The sequence below is a fragment of the Rhinoraja longicauda genome, chromosome 15 (assembly GCF_053455715.1).
Source record: "Rhinoraja longicauda isolate Sanriku21f chromosome 15, sRhiLon1.1, whole genome shotgun sequence".
In the NCBI taxonomy this organism is placed as follows: Eukaryota; Metazoa; Chordata; class Chondrichthyes; order Rajiformes; family Arhynchobatidae; genus Rhinoraja; species Rhinoraja longicauda.
Window position 1 is genome coordinate 5,145,809 of NC_135967.1, and position 17,037 is coordinate 5,162,845.

A 17,037-nucleotide genomic window follows, 5' to 3' on the forward strand; every position below is an offset into this window, starting at 1 on the left:
ACACAGAACAGAAATGCAATCACAACCCCGGGTAATGAGCTTGCCCCCATTTCTCTGGTGATGGAGTTTTGCCCCCAGTCTGTCCCCCCAGCCTGGTGCGTCAGGCAGAGTACTGGGCGAATGTGGGCGCATATACTAACCACTCCTCAGATTTTCCTCATTGAACAGCATGCGCACACTCTCTGTAATTCTTTCACGCCAATAGCCATCTTATGCTACCCGGCGGCACGGTGGCGCAGCGGTAGAGTTGCTGCCTTGCAGCGAATGCAGCGCCGGAGACTCAGGTTCGATCCTGACTACGGGCGCCTTCTGTACGGAGTTTGTACGTTCTCCCCGTGACCTGCGTGGGTTATCTTCGAGATCTTCGGTTTCCTCCCACACTCCAAATATGTACAGGTATGTAGGTTAATTGGCTGGGCAAATGTAAAAATTATCCCTAGTGGGTGTAGGATAGTGTGAGTGTGCGGGGATCGCTGGGCGGTGCGGACCCGGTGGGCCGAAGGGCCTGTTTCTGCGCTGTATCTCTAAATCTAAAATCTAAAAATAAATCCCAGATATCAAAGCAAATGTTCTCTTGAAATGCCTCTAATTCCCGAGAAGATTTTCGAGATTCTGCATGTCAGAGGAGACTTTTGAACTTCTACAGGTGTACAGCGGAGAGCATTTTGACTGGTTGCATCACGGCCTGGTTCGGCAACCTGAAAGCCAAGGAGCGAAGAAGATTGCAAAAGGTTGTGAACACTGCCCGGTCGGTCCATCACAGGCTGTGACCTCCCCACCATCAAAGGGATTTACAGCAGTCGCTGCCTCAAAAAGGCAGCCAGCGTCATCAGAGACCACACACACATTTCACCCCTGCCATCGGGAAGAAGATATAGGAGCCTGAAAACTGTAATGTCCAGGTTCAGGAGCAGCTTCTTCCCGACAGCCATCAGGCTATTAAACACTATAACCTCCAAATAAGCTCTGAACAACATATCTACTTGGGGGCATTGGTTTTGTCTTTTTGCACTATTATTGTATACACACATTTACATATATACACACAACGTTTTTTCTTGTTTATTATATTGTTTACAGTGCACTATGTTTACCTATTCTGTTCTACTGCAAGAATGTCATTGTTCTATCTGGGACATATGGCAATAAAACAGTCTTGAACCGCTCAGACTGCTGTGACCTTAATAAAATCACCTGCACAGCCACCTCAGGCTCATGCTAATTAGTTGTTATCACAGTAAATCTCAGAGATACCTGTCACCTTGCAGTGAATCGGCCAAATACCTACGTGGAAAATTAAACTTGAAGCAGGCTTGTGCTGCAATCATCCACTCAGCCCTGGTTTCGCAGAAGATGCCAATCTTATCCTTTGGCTTCAGTCCCAGGGCAGAGAGACCTTTGCCAAAGAGGTCCACGCGTTGACCGACTTCTTCATAACTTAGCCATTTGTAGTCCCCGAGAATTAGCTGCAAGAAAGTCAAAATACTCGAGTTGTCAACAAGGAGGCAGAAGGCAGGAGATACTTCTTCCAAGTGTTATCACAGGGGGCGAGACAAAATGCAGGAGTAACTCAGTGCGTCAGGCCGCATCTCTGGATAGAAGGTCTATCCAGCGGGTCAGGCAGCATCTCGGGAGAGAAGGAATGAGTGACGTTTCTGGACCCGAAACGTCACCCATTCCCTCTCTCCCGAGATGCTGCCTGATCCGCTGAGTTACTCCAGCATTTTGTGTCTACTCTGGATAGAAGGAATGGGTGACGTTTCGGGTCGAGACCCTTCTTCGGTCTGAAAAAGGGTCACGACCTGAAATGTCACCCATTCCTTCTATCCAGGGATGCTGCCTGCCCCCCTGAGTTACTCCAGCATTTTGTGTCTATCTTCAGTGTACACCAGCATCTGTAGTTCCCTCCTACACCTTATCACAGAGGTATTTGGTAATCTCAATCTCATTCCACAATCTGTAGCCCGCTAGGTGAGGCATGTGGCACTCAGCCAAGTAAACTGCCAGGCTCTTAGGAATTGTGGCTTTTAGATGAATCCATACAATGAAAGGTAGAATAATGAAAGGCACCTTGTCCAATACACAACCTTTCCCTGACAAAAGTCACAGCTGGATTAACATACACAAGATCAATTGCATGGAGGTAATTTCTAGGAATTGCTCCTTCCTCCTCGGCAGACCTCAATCAGTGCCGATTGGCAACACCTTCATCTTGCTGACCAGCAGCACAGGGGTACCTCAGATCCCTGCTCCACTCTCTACCTGGGACTATGTAGACACACAGCTCTAAGGCTGCTCTAAATCACCGTCGTTTGGGGCATTGATAAATGTATAGGAAAGAGATTGATAATCTAGTTGAATGGTGCCAGAACAACAACCTCACTCAACGTTAGCAAAACCAAGCAGCTGATTGTCGACTTTAGGAAGGGCAAAGAAACATGCACCAGTCTTCATTGGCAGTACCATAGTGCAGAGAGTCATCAGCTTCAAGTTCCTGAGTGCACATCTCTGATAATCTGTCCTGGGCCCACCACACCTCCCTCAGAAGTTTGATGTTGCCGAATGCTCTATCTATCGAGCTTCTACAGGCATTGAGTGCAGCGCAGACTGACTGGCTGCATCGTAGCCTGCTTCAGACATTTGTATGCTCAAGAAGCCACGAAGCTTCAGAACATGGTGGACATTGGCCGGTCCACCACGCACCACGACATTCCCACCACTGAATGGATTCACAGCAAGTGCTGCCTCATGAAAGCAGCTAATCTTAATTATTGCCCTGGCCAAGCTCTCTTCCTTTTGCTAACATTGGCAAGGTGGCACTAGAGCCATAGATTCAGGTTCAAGAACAGTTTCTTCCCATCAACCATCAAGTTCTTGAACCACCCGGCAGAACGCCAACCACAAACCCATTTCAACCCTACTGAACCAATAGACAATAGGTGCAGGCCATTCAGCCCTTCGAGCCACTGTGATCATGGCTGATCATCCACAATCACGTTCCTGCCCTCTCCCCATATCCCTTGACTCTGCTATCTTTAAGAGCTCTATCTAACTCTCTCATGAGAGCATCCAGAGAATTGGCCTCCACTGTCTTCTGAGGCAGAGAATTCCACAGATTCACAACTCTGAATTAAATTGCACTACTATGGTTGCTCTATCTGCTTTGGTTTTCACACTTTTTCTCCAGTATACAGGTAATTTATTGCATGTTTATTGTTGCTGCTGGGGCATTTAGTGCATCTGTAAGGCTACAGCAGGGACAAATTTCATTGTTCTGGTTCATATCCTGTGCATACGACAAACACTTGACTCCCGAGTCAAATTAGACTGCATGACATTTAAGGGGAGGTGGGGAAAATCTCAGTTTCTCGTCGAGGAGTTTATGGGAGAGACGAAAAGTGAAAGCATGGGAAAAGATGCAGGGGGGGGGGGGGGGGGAAATACAAAAAATAATGGAATCTTTTAAGAATTTTTGATGCTGCATTTTAATCTCACGATAGAGGATAAAGCTGTGGAAAACCAAAAGGCTGAAACTCTTAAAGAGATGGGGGGGGGGGGGGGAGGAAGAAACATTCAGAACTAAAACTGGGTCTCTACACAGTCTGCTTGCTTGGGGAGAGTGAAAGGGGTGTTGGCTCTACCTTCACTCTGGTAGGAAAGTAGAGGCACGGTCAACATGAACAAACCAACATGCTTAAACATAGATCATAGGAGAGAAAACTGCAGATGCTGGTTTAAATCGAAGGTAGACACAAAATTCTGGAGTAACTCAGCGGGTCAGGCAGCATCTCTGGAGAGAAACTCAGTGGGTCAGGCAGCATCTCTGGAGAGAAACTCAGTGGGTCAGGCAGCATCTCTCTCGGGACCGCCCCCTCCCCTGACATCAGTCTGAAGAAGGGTCTCGACCCCGAAACGTCACCCATTCCTTCTCTCCAGAGATGCTGCCTGTCCTACTGAGACCCAAGCATTTGTGTCTCTCTTGGGTCTAAACCAGCATCTGCAGTTTTTTCCTACACATTCGATTACACCCAATCTGACCCAGGATCGATATTCACTATAAACCCACAGATCTAGACAAGAGTGATTATTCCAAAACTCCAGCCTCTCTACACAAAGTTGTACAGGGAGACAAACCACTGCTGCAGCTGAAAGCCCTTCTGCTCTGGATACTGCTTGCGCAATTGTAACTCGGCATCGCCTCGGGTTTCTTACCTTTTTAAACACTTTGCCATTGGCCTGGACTTCGTTTTCTTCATTCAACATCTCCCGTGTACCCAGACAATCATGTTCCTGAAATTTCTTCACAGCAGCGTCAAAGAGTTTGTCCAGTGTATCCAGTCCAGGGAAGTCCACGCTGGCAAGCATGTCAAAGTGGTCGACAGAGCGGAACGGGCTGCCGGGCTTGTCGGATGTGGCCTTTGCCTTGATTCGTTTTGCCATGGCCTTTTTATTCTTTGCATCAGAGAGGAAATACCATGGGACAAAGGTGAGGGTTGTATACAGCCACATCAGCAAGTAGATAGGAAGCAAGAAAACATGGGGCACCTCTTGTTTAAGTGGCATGGCGGGTTTGTTTGTCCTCTCTAATCAGCAGGAGGCCCAGAGGCAAGAGGCTTTCTAGAATCCACTTGATGTCTTTCACTCTCGACTGACTATGGTTTTGGGCCGTGGCGACAAAACATAGATCAGTTCCCAGAAGTTGCCAAAAGAGTTTGCAGTGTGACTAAAGCAAGGCCGGAGTGTGACGTGATCAGGAAAGAGAGAAGGCTAAAGCGAGTTACCCCGGCGATTTACAAGCCAACAGAAGACACTGGTCAGTTCACAGTGAATGATGTGCAGGAAAAAGAGAGAACAGAAATTAGACGTTAGTACCATGGATAACACACTATCCTAAATACAAATATATTTAGCAATGAAAAGATTAAAGCACAGCTACACAGCAAATTAGGAGGCATGAGCAGGAAGGGCGAGCAGGGGCAAAACCCCCCTTATAATTGATAAATAAATTGAGAGAGCATGCATGTATAAAAAAAGGTCTCTTTAACGTGCCCATTCAAAATCAGTCAGATATAAAATTCCTGCGCATGTTCCCAACGTGAATCAATCCATCAGTTCAGCATCTATGCTGATGGAGACTACCTAGGCATTAAATCACAACACACAATGCAGCTGAAACACACGAGTTCTTATCTCATGTTAACAAGCAGAAGCGCCTCTAACGGAGTTTTAAATGCACAGACATGTAGGACTGTGGCCTTTCCTTTAAAAATCAGTTCCGCAGTTTTCTCTTCATGCCCCCTCCATTGTTATGGCAAAACAAAGTACAGGTGAAAATGTTTAAGATCCAGGATAATTTACTCAACATGTTTGGAATGTTCCTTTGTAAAATAAAGTTTTAAACTCTCACCGTGACCCTATTGCAGTACAGTTGTGAGAAGTGCAAAAACCAAAAGATGGCACATTTTGGAATCAACCAGTTCCCTGGCACAAAGAAAGGGGAGCATGGGGTGTGGGCAAGGCACACAAAGAACATCCAAGTGTAGACACTAAAAGCTGGAGGAACTCAGTGGGTCAGGCAGCATCTCTGGAGAAAGGGAATAGTTGACGTTTTGGGTCGAGACCCTTTTTCAGATCGAGAATCAGGGGAGAGGGAAACTAGAGATATGAAAAGGTACAAAGAACAAATGAAAGAAAGGTATGAAATGGACAAATCAAAGTGTGCCAGTTAAATGGTGCCTGCCCAAAATCCAGGCAGAAACACAATTTAAACTGCATTCCTTAAAATCGCAAGGAGAAATTTGAAATGCATTCAGATAAGAAAAAATTCTTAACGTAGTTTGAGAGAACAATCGCCTGGGCTAAAACCACGACGATCAGCCATATTCACCTCCAAATCACACAGGAGCTACATCAAAATTATCCTGGAGGTGCTTCACAAGATTCATACACAAACCACTGTATATATTCTGGACTTGAGCATACAATGCAAGTTTGTGCACCAGCATGGCGACATACAGATTCCACAGGCAGCTGAATTAGTGCTTATGGAGTTGGAGCAACAGTAAATCGCATCCTCTTCTGGTAGTCTTACATTTGGGCATTTAAAATTAACTTATTATTCAACAAAATTACATCTTAATTTCAATTAAATGCTTATTTTGAAAGAGTTAAACATGCGATCTACATCAGAGGTGAGGATTATCCGGGTTCAGCTCACCAACAGTTCACTCTCTCCCGGGGAACGAGTTGTACTGGTGCACGGGGAGTGGGAACCAGTTTCAGGTACTTACAGCAGTTCCTACTTTGGTGAGACTTCAGGTCCTTGTAGAGTTCCTATTCTTTTGGATCTGTTTAAACCTGCCAAAAAAACAGAAGTAAAACAAACAGTTCACATTAACAGGGCCAAAAAATGTATGCATGATCTACACTTTATTCATTTAGCTCTTTCTTCCAAATTAAAGCCTGTGACTCGGTGATATCAGTTTCATCCGAGCTTGAAGGCTTTGGGTTCCATTCTAGGGACTGGGGCAAAAAATACACCATTTTGTGAATGTCAACAGCATCTTCAACCATCTCGCTTGCACTTCACACATTTCAGCTCTCATCTCTTCCTGCCCAGAATTAGTAATAGTGTTAGCCTTCTCCACCCATGAAACCTTCATAATCCCCAAGACCCACAGCATGATATCACCACCAGGCATGTCTTCTCATCCACTCTTACCAACAGTTTAAAAAGTATCTACTCCCTTTACAATGTTCTGCTCAACAATTCCTTCTTCACCAATCCCCTCACACCTTCTCAACCTTTTGACTTCTCTCTTCCCACTGTACACGTTGTGAACACTTTCCAAGTGAAGTCGCAAGATATTTTAGTATAGTTTAGAGGTACAGCGCCGAAACAGGTCCTTCGGCCCACTGAGTCCGTGCTGACGAACGATCCCCACACACACTAATGCCATCCTACACACTGGGAACAATTTACAATTAGACCACGCCAATTTACCTACAAACCTGTAAGTCTTTGGAGTATGGGAGGAAACTGGAGAGCGCGGAGAAAACCCACGAAGGTCACGGAGAGAACGTACAAACTCTGTACAGACAGCACCCGTAGTCAGGATCGAACCAGTGTTTGGGGTAGGGCATTGACATGGATAGAGAACTGGTTGGCAGACAGGAAGCAAAGAGTAAGAATTAACAGGTCCTTTTCAGAATGGCAGGCCGTGACTAGCGGGGGGCCGCAAGGCTCGGAGCTGGGACCCCAGTTGTTTACAATATATATTAACGATTTAGACGAGGGAATTAAATATGACATCTCCAAGTTTGCGGATGACACAAAGCTGGGTGGCATTGTGAGCTGCGAGGAGGATGCTATGAGGCTGCAGGGTGACTTGGATAGGTTGGGTGAGTGGGCAGATGCATGGCAGATGCAGTATAATGTGGATAAATGTGAGGTTATCCACTTTGGTGGCAAGAACAGGAAGGCAGATTATTATCTGAATTGTGTCAGATTAGGAAAAGGGGATGTGCAACGAGATCTGGGTGTGCTTGTACATCAGTCACTGAAAGTAAGCATGCAGGTACAGCAGGCAGTGAAGAAAGCTAATGGCATGTTGGCCTTTATAGCGAGAGGATTTGAGTTTAGGTGCAAGGAGGTCCTACTGCAGTTGTGCAGGACCCTGGTGAGATCGGTACGTACCTGGAGTATTGTGTGCAACTTTGGCCTCCTAATTTGAGGAGGGACATTATTGCTATTGAGGGAGTGCAGCCTAGGTTCACCAGGTTAATTCTCTGGATGGCGGGACTGACATATGATGAAGGAATGGGTCGACCTGGTTTGTATTCACTGGAATTTAGAAGGATGAGAGGGGATCTTACAGAAACATATAAAATTCTTAAAGGATTGGACAGGTTAGATGCAGGAAATATGTTCCTGATGTTGAGGGAGTCCAGAACCAGGGGTCATGGTTTAAGACTAAGGGGAGGCCATTTAGGACTGAGATGAGGAAAAACCTCTTCACCCAGAGAGTTGTGAATCTCTGCCACAGAAGGCAGTGGAGGCCAATTTACTGGATGTTTTCAAGAGAGAGTTAGAGTTAGCTCTTAGGGCTAAAGGAATCAAGGGATATGGGGGGAAAAAACAGGAACGGGGTACTGATTTCAGATGATCAGCCATGATCATATTGAATGCTGGCTGGCTCGAAGGGCCGAATGGCCTGCACCTGCATCTATTTTCCTGGCGCTGTAAGGCAGTAGCTCTACTGCTGTGCTGCTAATTCTTCCCAAGTCTTCTAATTCAGTATATTGTACATACTGCGCACAGTGGCATCTCCTCTATATTGGCGGTACAATAATGAAATCAGCTGACTGCAAAAGTCACCTCTTGTTGTCATGTGCCTTTCTTTCAACTCCCACTCTGACCTCCGCCTTTGACTTCGGAATAGCCCTGACTGGGCACCATGCAACCTTTGACCTCAAAACTGGATTCGAGAACTAAAGGTTCAAAGGTCTGTTTAATGTCAATTAAAAAGCAGTTCCAGCCTTTGTTTCAAATTTCTAAAACTTCATACTTTTCTTCTGATTAATTTAGATAATTAATCTACCTCCCTTTTAAAAAACTAGTTTCTTTAGCTGCCCCATCACCATTTATCACTTCATCTCTCCTGCCATTGTGCCCTCACGCTCCATTCTCCCCACCCTCCCTCCTCGGCATGACAGTCTGGTCTCCACCTCTACTGTTCGCATAGTTCTAACAATAGCACTTTATCCTGAAACGTTAACGGTTTGTCTCGGATGACAAACAGTTAACGTTCGCCTAATGACCTCACTATTTCCAGAATGTCTATTTCTAGTGGCGGATAATTACAGCCGACACTTGGCCCAACTTTTTGCCAGTATCCCACTGTTAAAGGTCGGCCGATAATACATTGTGCTACAAAGTGGTGCAGCAGTATAACTACCGCCTCACAGTGCCAGAGACCCGGGATCAATGCTAACCTGGGGCGCTGTCGGTGACAGATTTGCTCATTCTCCTTGTGACCGTATGGGTTTTCTATGATACTAGTGACTTATATGTGAACAATCACAATGAAAGATTCCCAACAGGAAGTAGGACTATTTAAATGTTACAGTAAGCAGATCTCTTTATCTAGTCACCCGCAGGGCCCGATACATAACCCCTCCGTAAATGCTTCATGTCTTTTCATTCCCAACCCATTTTGGGTTGCACTGCAAAGTGTTCACTCTTGATAATTGCCCTTTGTCAAATGCCTTGCTCATCTCCCAACAGCTCAGGCAATGCAGCAAATGACTGCCACAAATACACAGCTGTAGTGAGTCGCCACCCAGTACAGGTGCTCCTCCACTTACAACGAGGTTACGTTCCGATAAACCCATCGTAAATATTGTAAGTGGAAAATGCATTTAATACAGCTAACCTACCAAACACCATAGCTGTGGCAGCTCCCAGTCGTGGCTGACTGGGAGCTGCGGCTCGCTGCCGTTGCCCAGCACATTGAGAGAGTATCGTACTGCATAAGACGCTGCCACTCTGAGCAGCGGACAGGTCTGCGAGTCAAGGAAAATATCAAAATTCAAAGTACGGTTTCTACTGAATGTGTATAGCTTTTGCACCGATTTATCGTAGGTTGAAGCATCGCAAGTTGAGGAGCATCTGTACAAAGAAAATGTTTAGCTTGCATTGGGTGAACACACACAGCTGACACAGGGAAGTCAAGGGAAGGATCTGTTGGAGAATGAGGATACATGCTGGCATTCATCCAAAGTGTTGGTGAGGAACTCAACAGCACTGCCCAAAGGTGGGGGGAGGCAGAACCCAAGGCCATTATTATTTATCGAGGACAGGTTGAGCACTTGCCGAGCCATAACCTACAAGGCAACGAGTTAGCACATGGAAACAGCCTAAAGATTATTTCCAAGATAAACACAAAATGCTGGAGTTACTCAGCGGGACAAGCAACATCTCTGGAGACAAGGAATGGGTGACGTTCTGGCTCAAGACCCTTCTTCAGACTGTGTCAGGGGAGAGATATGGAACGGCAAGGTGTGAAAATGACAGATCAAAGCAGATGGTGATAAGGAAATCTAGAATGGTTCATTGTTAGCTGAGGGGAAGGTGACAATGCGGCATACAATCAGTAATATTTAATCAGGAGGACAGTAGAATTAGTCGGAGAACTAGGATAGTTAGAGAAATCAATATTCATACCGCTACTTTATAAGAAAATAACTGCAGGTGCTGGTACAAATCGAAGGTGTTTATTCACAAAATGCTGGAGTAACTCAGGCAGCATCTCAGGAGAGAAGGAATGGGTGGCGTTTCGGGTCGAGACCCTTCTTCAGACTGTGTCTGGGGAGAGATATGGAACGGCAAGGTGTGAAAACGACAGATCAAAGCAGATGGTGAAGCTGCCCAAGTGAAATATGAGTTGCTGTTCCTCCAATTTGCATTTGGCCTCACTCCAACGTTTTTAGCAATCGGGTGATCACATAGGCCTAGGCGGACTGAGTTGCTAAACACTAACTCCCCCTCCCATTCTCAAACCAACCTTTCCGTCCTGGGTCTCCTCCACTGTCAGATTTCCTCTCCCCTGACTCTTAGTCTGAAGGGTCTCAACCCAAAATGTCACCCATTCCTTTTCCCCAGCGATGCTGCCTGTCCCACTAAGTTACTCCAGCTTTTTGTGTCTTTCTTCGGTGTAAACCTGTTCCTCCCGACAATGATTACTTCTGCCAAGCAGGGATTGTGATGGGCCCAGTGTTCACATCCATCACCAAGCTTGCGTTTCTATGACCGATGTAATGACCACTATCAGGTCATCATTTTCAACAAAAAGACCACCTTGACTAAGACCAAGAGGCCTTTTGAAGAAACTGATTTGTTTATCTGCATTCCACGCCAACTTGCTGATTTAGCAAAGTTTACTTTTGTATTCTGGAAGAGCTTGTTTATCAACACAGATCAAATTCAAATACTTTAGAACCCGTTTAGAAACAGGTAATGGTGAGTGAACATGAATATGTAGAGCAATGCGCGAAACAGTCGAATTAATACAATGGATGCCACACGTCTTGTGCTTACATAATTTTTACTAACTTGAAACATTAGACAGAGTGGAAAAAGCAGATGTGCAGGATCGGAAAACAAGAACAAGAGTTCTCATTGTCTTATGGCGTTTGTAACAAAGAGCAAATTGCTTAACATTTTCATCACATGGTATGCCACTTTCTGTTGGCCTGAACAGAGCTGGGGTTATGAATAGGTTAAGACAAGAAAGTCACACTTCAACAGCTCCTTCTCAGCCCAATATTTCAACTCTATTCATTGCCAAAGGTTCCAGGATTCAAGCCAATTGTACACAACTGAAGGGTCAGCATTAGATTAGGGAGCAATGCCACAGAGTATCAGGAGTTAAATCTGCAGTCCACATCCTTCATCCAACCCCTCCCTGTTGTGGTAACCCTTAAATCAACATGTTTACATCAAATACAGCTGTCATAACAGACAGCAGCAACTCTTTCAAAGCTAAACGCCATGTCTCCTGTACACTGTCGGCAGGGCAGCAAGTTATAGGCCCAAAATGTGCCCTGTAATCACACCAGACACCATGTTCGACAGGTTCTCCTGTTTCTGCCTGAAAGATGGCCGGTCCATCATGGCATCCCAGTTAAACTATTGGGATTTATGGTTGCAAGGCCAAGGTTAGTGACAGCACAAAAACAGAAGAATTTTTACATCAATTCATGACAGAGTTTACTTCAATTAAGGTTGCCGGGAGCTCAATGAACACTGGAGAGATGGGCTGCACTGGAGAGATTGGCTGCACTGGAGAGATGGGCTGCACTGGAGAGATGGGCTGCACTGGAGAGATGGGCTGCACTGGAGAGATGGGCTGCACTCGAGAGATGGGCTGCACTCAAACGATGTGCAGTTCTCCGACTTCGCCTCAGTTTAGTTGATAGGATCATCAGTGGTTTAGCTTTCTCAGAAGCATCATTATTTCTTGTAAAAAAAAAGTTATTCCAATTTCAACGCAAAGTTAAAAATATCTTCACGCCTCAATGAAAGGGGAACGTTTTGAAGATGTTATTTGAGGAGCTGGCTGTGGCAGTCGAATCTTCATTTTAAAAAATGTAAATGGTTAACATGAGTACCAAAGCATTCCCCTTAGCAGGGCACGGACATCAGGTTATATTATGATTCACTTCTAATGAAAGGTCATTGACCAGAGAAATGTTAGTTTCAGAGATACAGCATGGTCACAGGCTCTATGGCCCACTGAATCCACCACACCAACTTTGATCACCCATTCACACGAGTTCTATGTTATCCCATTTTCACATCCACTCCCTGCACACAAGGGGCATTTAAAAAAAAACTGAGTCTAATTAACCTACAAACCCGCACGTCTTTGGGATGTGGGAGGAAACCGGAGCACCCAGAGGAAGCCCACAGGGAGAAAGTGCAAACTGCACACAGAAAGCAACGTAGGTCAGGATCAAACCCAGATCTCAGGTCCTGTGAGGCAGCAGCTCGACTAGTCGCACCACTGTGTCATTAATTGTTTCTGACCCTTCTAGGTATTTCCTGCACATCTGCTATTTCAGATATGCAGCAACTCCAGTATTTTCAATGTTGTATTAATTAATGTTTTATTCACATTTTGATTACATTCCTGGATATCAAATCTACCCAAATTCCTCAGTTACACTTTAACAATTTCAACTTTATTCTTCAAGCCTGCATTTCATCCATTTCCCTTTTTGTTGGCCAACTCATTCTGTTCCCTCTTGACTGCATAAGCATTTCCTCCTAGATCAATGAAATTGAAACGAGTTTATAAATCTACGTCACTGGTATCACACAAAACTCAGCGAAAACTAAACACAAAAAAGTGAAGACTTCATGTGGCTGGTGCATGTTAGCCAGAGCTCCCTCCTCAGGCTGGTGCTGGGCTGTTGCCTTGACCTGCTGTGTAGGAAGGAACTGCACATGCAGGTTTAAACCGAAGATAGACACAAAATGCTGGAGTAACTCAGTGGGTCAGACAGCAACTCTGGAGATAAGGAATAGGCCGAGACTCTTCTTCAGACTGATAGCCAGGGGAAAGGGAAACGAGCGAGACAGACGGTGATAGGAGACCTAGAACAAATGAATGAAAGATGTGTAAAAAAGCAACGATGATAAAGGAAACAGGCCATTGTTAGCTGTGGGCTAGGAGAAACGAGTTACAGACAATGAGACTCAACAAGATGACTGAAACTCGTACGACATGAATGGGGGAGGGATGGAGAGAGGGGGGATGCAAAGATTACTTGAAGGTAGAAAAATCAATATACATGCCACTGGGTTGTAAGCAGTCCAAGCGGAATATGAGCTGCTGTTCCTCCAATTTGCGTTTGGCCTTACTCTGACAAGGGAAGTGGCCTAGAATAGAGAGTGTAAGAAAATAACTGCAGATGCTGGTACAAATCGAAGGTATTTATTCACAAAATGCTGGAGTAACTCAGCAGGTCAGGCAGCATCTCAGGAGAGAAGGAATGGGTGACGTTTCGGGTCGAGACCCTTCTTCAGACTGATGTCAGGGGGGCGGGACAAAGGAAGGATATAGGTGGAGACAGGAAGACAGTGGGAGAACTGGGAAGGGGGAGGCAAAGAGAGGGACAGAGGAACTATCTAAAGTTGGAGAAGTCAATGTTTATACCGCTGGGCTGCAAGCTGCCCAAGGGAAATATGAGGTGCTGTTCCTCCAATTTCCGGTGGGCCTCACTATGACACTGGAGGAGGCCCATGACAGAAAAGTCAGACTGGGAGTGGGAGGGGGAGTTGAAGTGCTCAGCCACTGCTCAGCCATCAGTACACTTTGCCCTGCGACTGCAGGAGATGCAACATCTGTCCCTTTACCTCCCCCTCGACTCCATCCAAGGACCCAAACAGTCTTTCCAGGTGAGACAGAGGTTCACCTGCACCTCCTCCAACCTCATCTCTTGTATCCGCTGCTCCAGATGTCAACTTCTCTACATCGGCGAGACCAAACACAGGCTCGGCGATCGTTTCGCTCAACACCTTCGCTTAGTCCGCTTTCACCAACCTGATCTCCCGGTGGCTCAGCACTTCAACTCCCCCTCCCACTCCCATTCTCCTAGATGCTGCCTGACCTGCTGAGTTACTCCAGCATTTGGTGAATCCTTCGATTTGTACCAGCATCTACAGTACTACCAGGTGTTGCACCATTCACAAGTTAAAAAATTGGAGCTTGCACCAACCTGGTTATTCAAGCTGGACTCGATCAAGCACGTTGCAAATATTGCTTCACACTCCTGGTTCAGGCCTTGCAGATGATGTAGAGTTTTGGAAGGCAGGGGGATGAGTCACTTTGATGAGGAATACCTAGCCTCTGGCCTGTTCAAGTGTCTGTGACTCTGCAGTGTGTGCACTGTTGAAGCAGCTCATGCTTATCCACCAGCCTGCCCCCCCTTCATCCCCCCTCCCCCCCCCTTCTGCACAGCCACCCCCACGACCTCACCTACAATGCTGACAGTGAAGGTCAGACCCTGATGGAGACATGTGTCATGCTGGCAAATATTAAGGAGAGGCGGCTGAAGGCTCATGTTGCAGGCAGCACTTCCCAGTCTCCAGTGAATGGAGCATCACCTGTCTTCACATGCCGAGGAGGTTATCGTCTGGGGCAAAACGGCCTTTACTCCAGTGCTTGAACAAAGACAGCTTTTTTTTGTGAAGTTTGAAAGGCAAAATGATTCTCAGAACTTGACGCCAGAACTGTGTGGCACGGTGGTGCAGCAGTAGAGCTACTGCCTGACAGAGTCAGAGACCCAGGTTCAATCCTGACTACGGGTGCTGTCGGTACAGAGTTTGTACGTTCTCCCCGTGACCTGCGTGGGTTTTCTGAGATCTTCGGTTCCCTCCCACACTCCAAAGACCTACAGGTTTGTAGGTTAATTGGCTTGGTATAAATGTAAAATTGTCCATAGCGTGTGTTGGACAGTTTTAGTGTGCGGGGATCGCTGGTCGGTGCGGACCCAGTGGGCCGAAGGACCTGTTTCTGCATTGCATCTCTAAACTAAACTGTAAGCTCGCTGCCTAGCATCTTCCGCATGCACTATTCTCCTGCAGACAGCTGGATTCTAAGCACTGCGAACAGCAAATCACAGACTAGGATCTCAGCTACATTTCCAACAGCGAATTAACTTCAGCCAAAAGATCAGCACTTTCTAGCTCATTCCCACCATTTGTTTGTGACATTCATGAACTCCCACAATTTGTTCAAATAAGTTTCAGCTTCCATTTGCTTCCGCCTACAGCTTCATACAAGAAGCTGATGGACAAGAATCCAGTCTGGTAACTTTAGGAAATTAGAACTGCAGAAGAGAATTAATTACATTTGCACTCTCGTTTCACAACATTAATGGCCTCACTTGAAGCAAAAAAACAACTCAATCCTATTGCACCTGCCAGAAATAGAGTTTTGGTTGCCAGGGAGAATCAGGCCAACAAGATAAACGATGACCATGATATATTTGTCCTTGCAATTGGGACGGCTACACAAGGTAATATGCAATGAGGTCAAGGGAATTAGATTGTCGTGACCGCACAAAGCACCGGAGTGAACTCTGAATGGATGGGAGCAAGGTAGATACAAACAGACCAAGCAAACAAGGCCAGCAAGCTCGGGTGATGACCGAGTGAGTGGATGGCTACAAATGGGTCAAAGATCAACTCTCCCATTCTCCAGGGTGTCTCCACTGCAGATGCGGTGGCATTGTGGTCAGGGTTACGGAACTAACATCTAAATGCCTGCACAATCTGGAGGCTCGAGTTCAAATGCCATTATTGGAAGCCTGAAGTGCAAAATTCAATTAAATAAACATGGGGGTGTCATTAAGAGCCCATTCAGTTCGTTCAATTGCTTCAGGCAAGTACATCTGCTCCTGTTGCCACACTGAATTGAACTTCCTTACTAACCCCACTTCCTACTAAATTCCAACAAATATGTTTAATCTTTCCTTGTATTTGGACTCTTCCGGTTTAGATTTCACCACTAAATTTACAGCATTTGCCCTCCCAGGAGTCATCGTCGCCAAGGAGTGGTGCCTGATTCACTGACCAGGGTCTTGAGGAGGCCGTGTTAAAGCTATATCCTCTTGCACTGGACTCCCACGTATGATGGCCCACATCTGGACTCCCACGTATGGTGGCCAACATCTTTAATGTAAAGATCACCAAATCCGCTTGGATCTTCATTTCTTGCAACCTTCCAGCATGCACTCTTAGAATCATAGTGAGTGGATACAAGGCCCTGCAGCCCAGCTTGCCCACAGCGGCCAACATGTCCCAGCTACACTAGTCCCACCTGCCCGTGTTTGATCCATATCCCTCCAAACCTGTCATATCCATGTACCTGTTTAACTGTTTCTTAAATGTTGGGAACTGCCTCAACTACCTCCTCCGGCAGCTTGTTCCATACACCCACCACCCTTTGTGCGAAAAAATGCTACCCCTCAGATTAATATTAAATCTTTTCCCCTTCACCTAAAACCTATGTCCTCTATTCCCCTACTCTGGGCAAGAGACTGTGCATCTACCCGATCTATTCCTCTCATGATTTTATACACCTCTATAAGATCACCCCTCATCTTCCTGCGCTCCATGGAATAGAGTCCCAGCCGACTCAACCTCTCCCTGTAGCTCACACCCTCTAATCCTGGCAACAACCTCGTAAATCTTCTCTGTACCCATTCCAGTTTGACAACATCCTTCCTCTAACATGGTGCCCAGATATCCTTATCAGGTTCCAATTGGGTCAATGTATTTGCTCAAATCTAGCTGGCATTCTGCTCTTTCACTCAATGAACAGCAATGTGCAATATATAACCATATAACAATTACAGCACGGAAACAGGCCCGTTCGGCCCTACCAGTCCACGCCGACCACTTTCTCTGACCTAGTCTCATCTACCTGCTCTCAGACCATAACCCTCCAATCCCCACCCATCCATATA

At 46.0% G+C, this 17,037-nt stretch overlaps 1 protein-coding gene across 2 annotated transcripts in view; it reads right to left on the reverse strand.

The window, feature by feature from the left end:
• Window positions 1–17,037, reverse strand: part of acsl4a (acyl-CoA synthetase long chain family member 4a) — an 86,954-nt gene that overhangs the window by 44,980 nt on the left and 24,937 nt on the right. For both annotated transcript variants that reach the window (XM_078412135.1, XM_078412136.1), the window contains exons 2-4: window positions 6,291–6,357; window positions 4,213–4,810; window positions 1,289–1,466 (exon numbers count right to left, since the gene is read on the reverse strand). In XM_078412135.1, coding sequence (XP_078268261.1) covers window positions 1,289–1,466; window positions 4,213–4,563 — 529 coding nt within the window. In that variant the 5' untranslated portion in view covers window positions 4,564–4,810; window positions 6,291–6,357. The remainder of the gene's footprint in view (window positions 1–1,288; window positions 1,467–4,212; window positions 4,811–6,290; window positions 6,358–17,037) is intronic.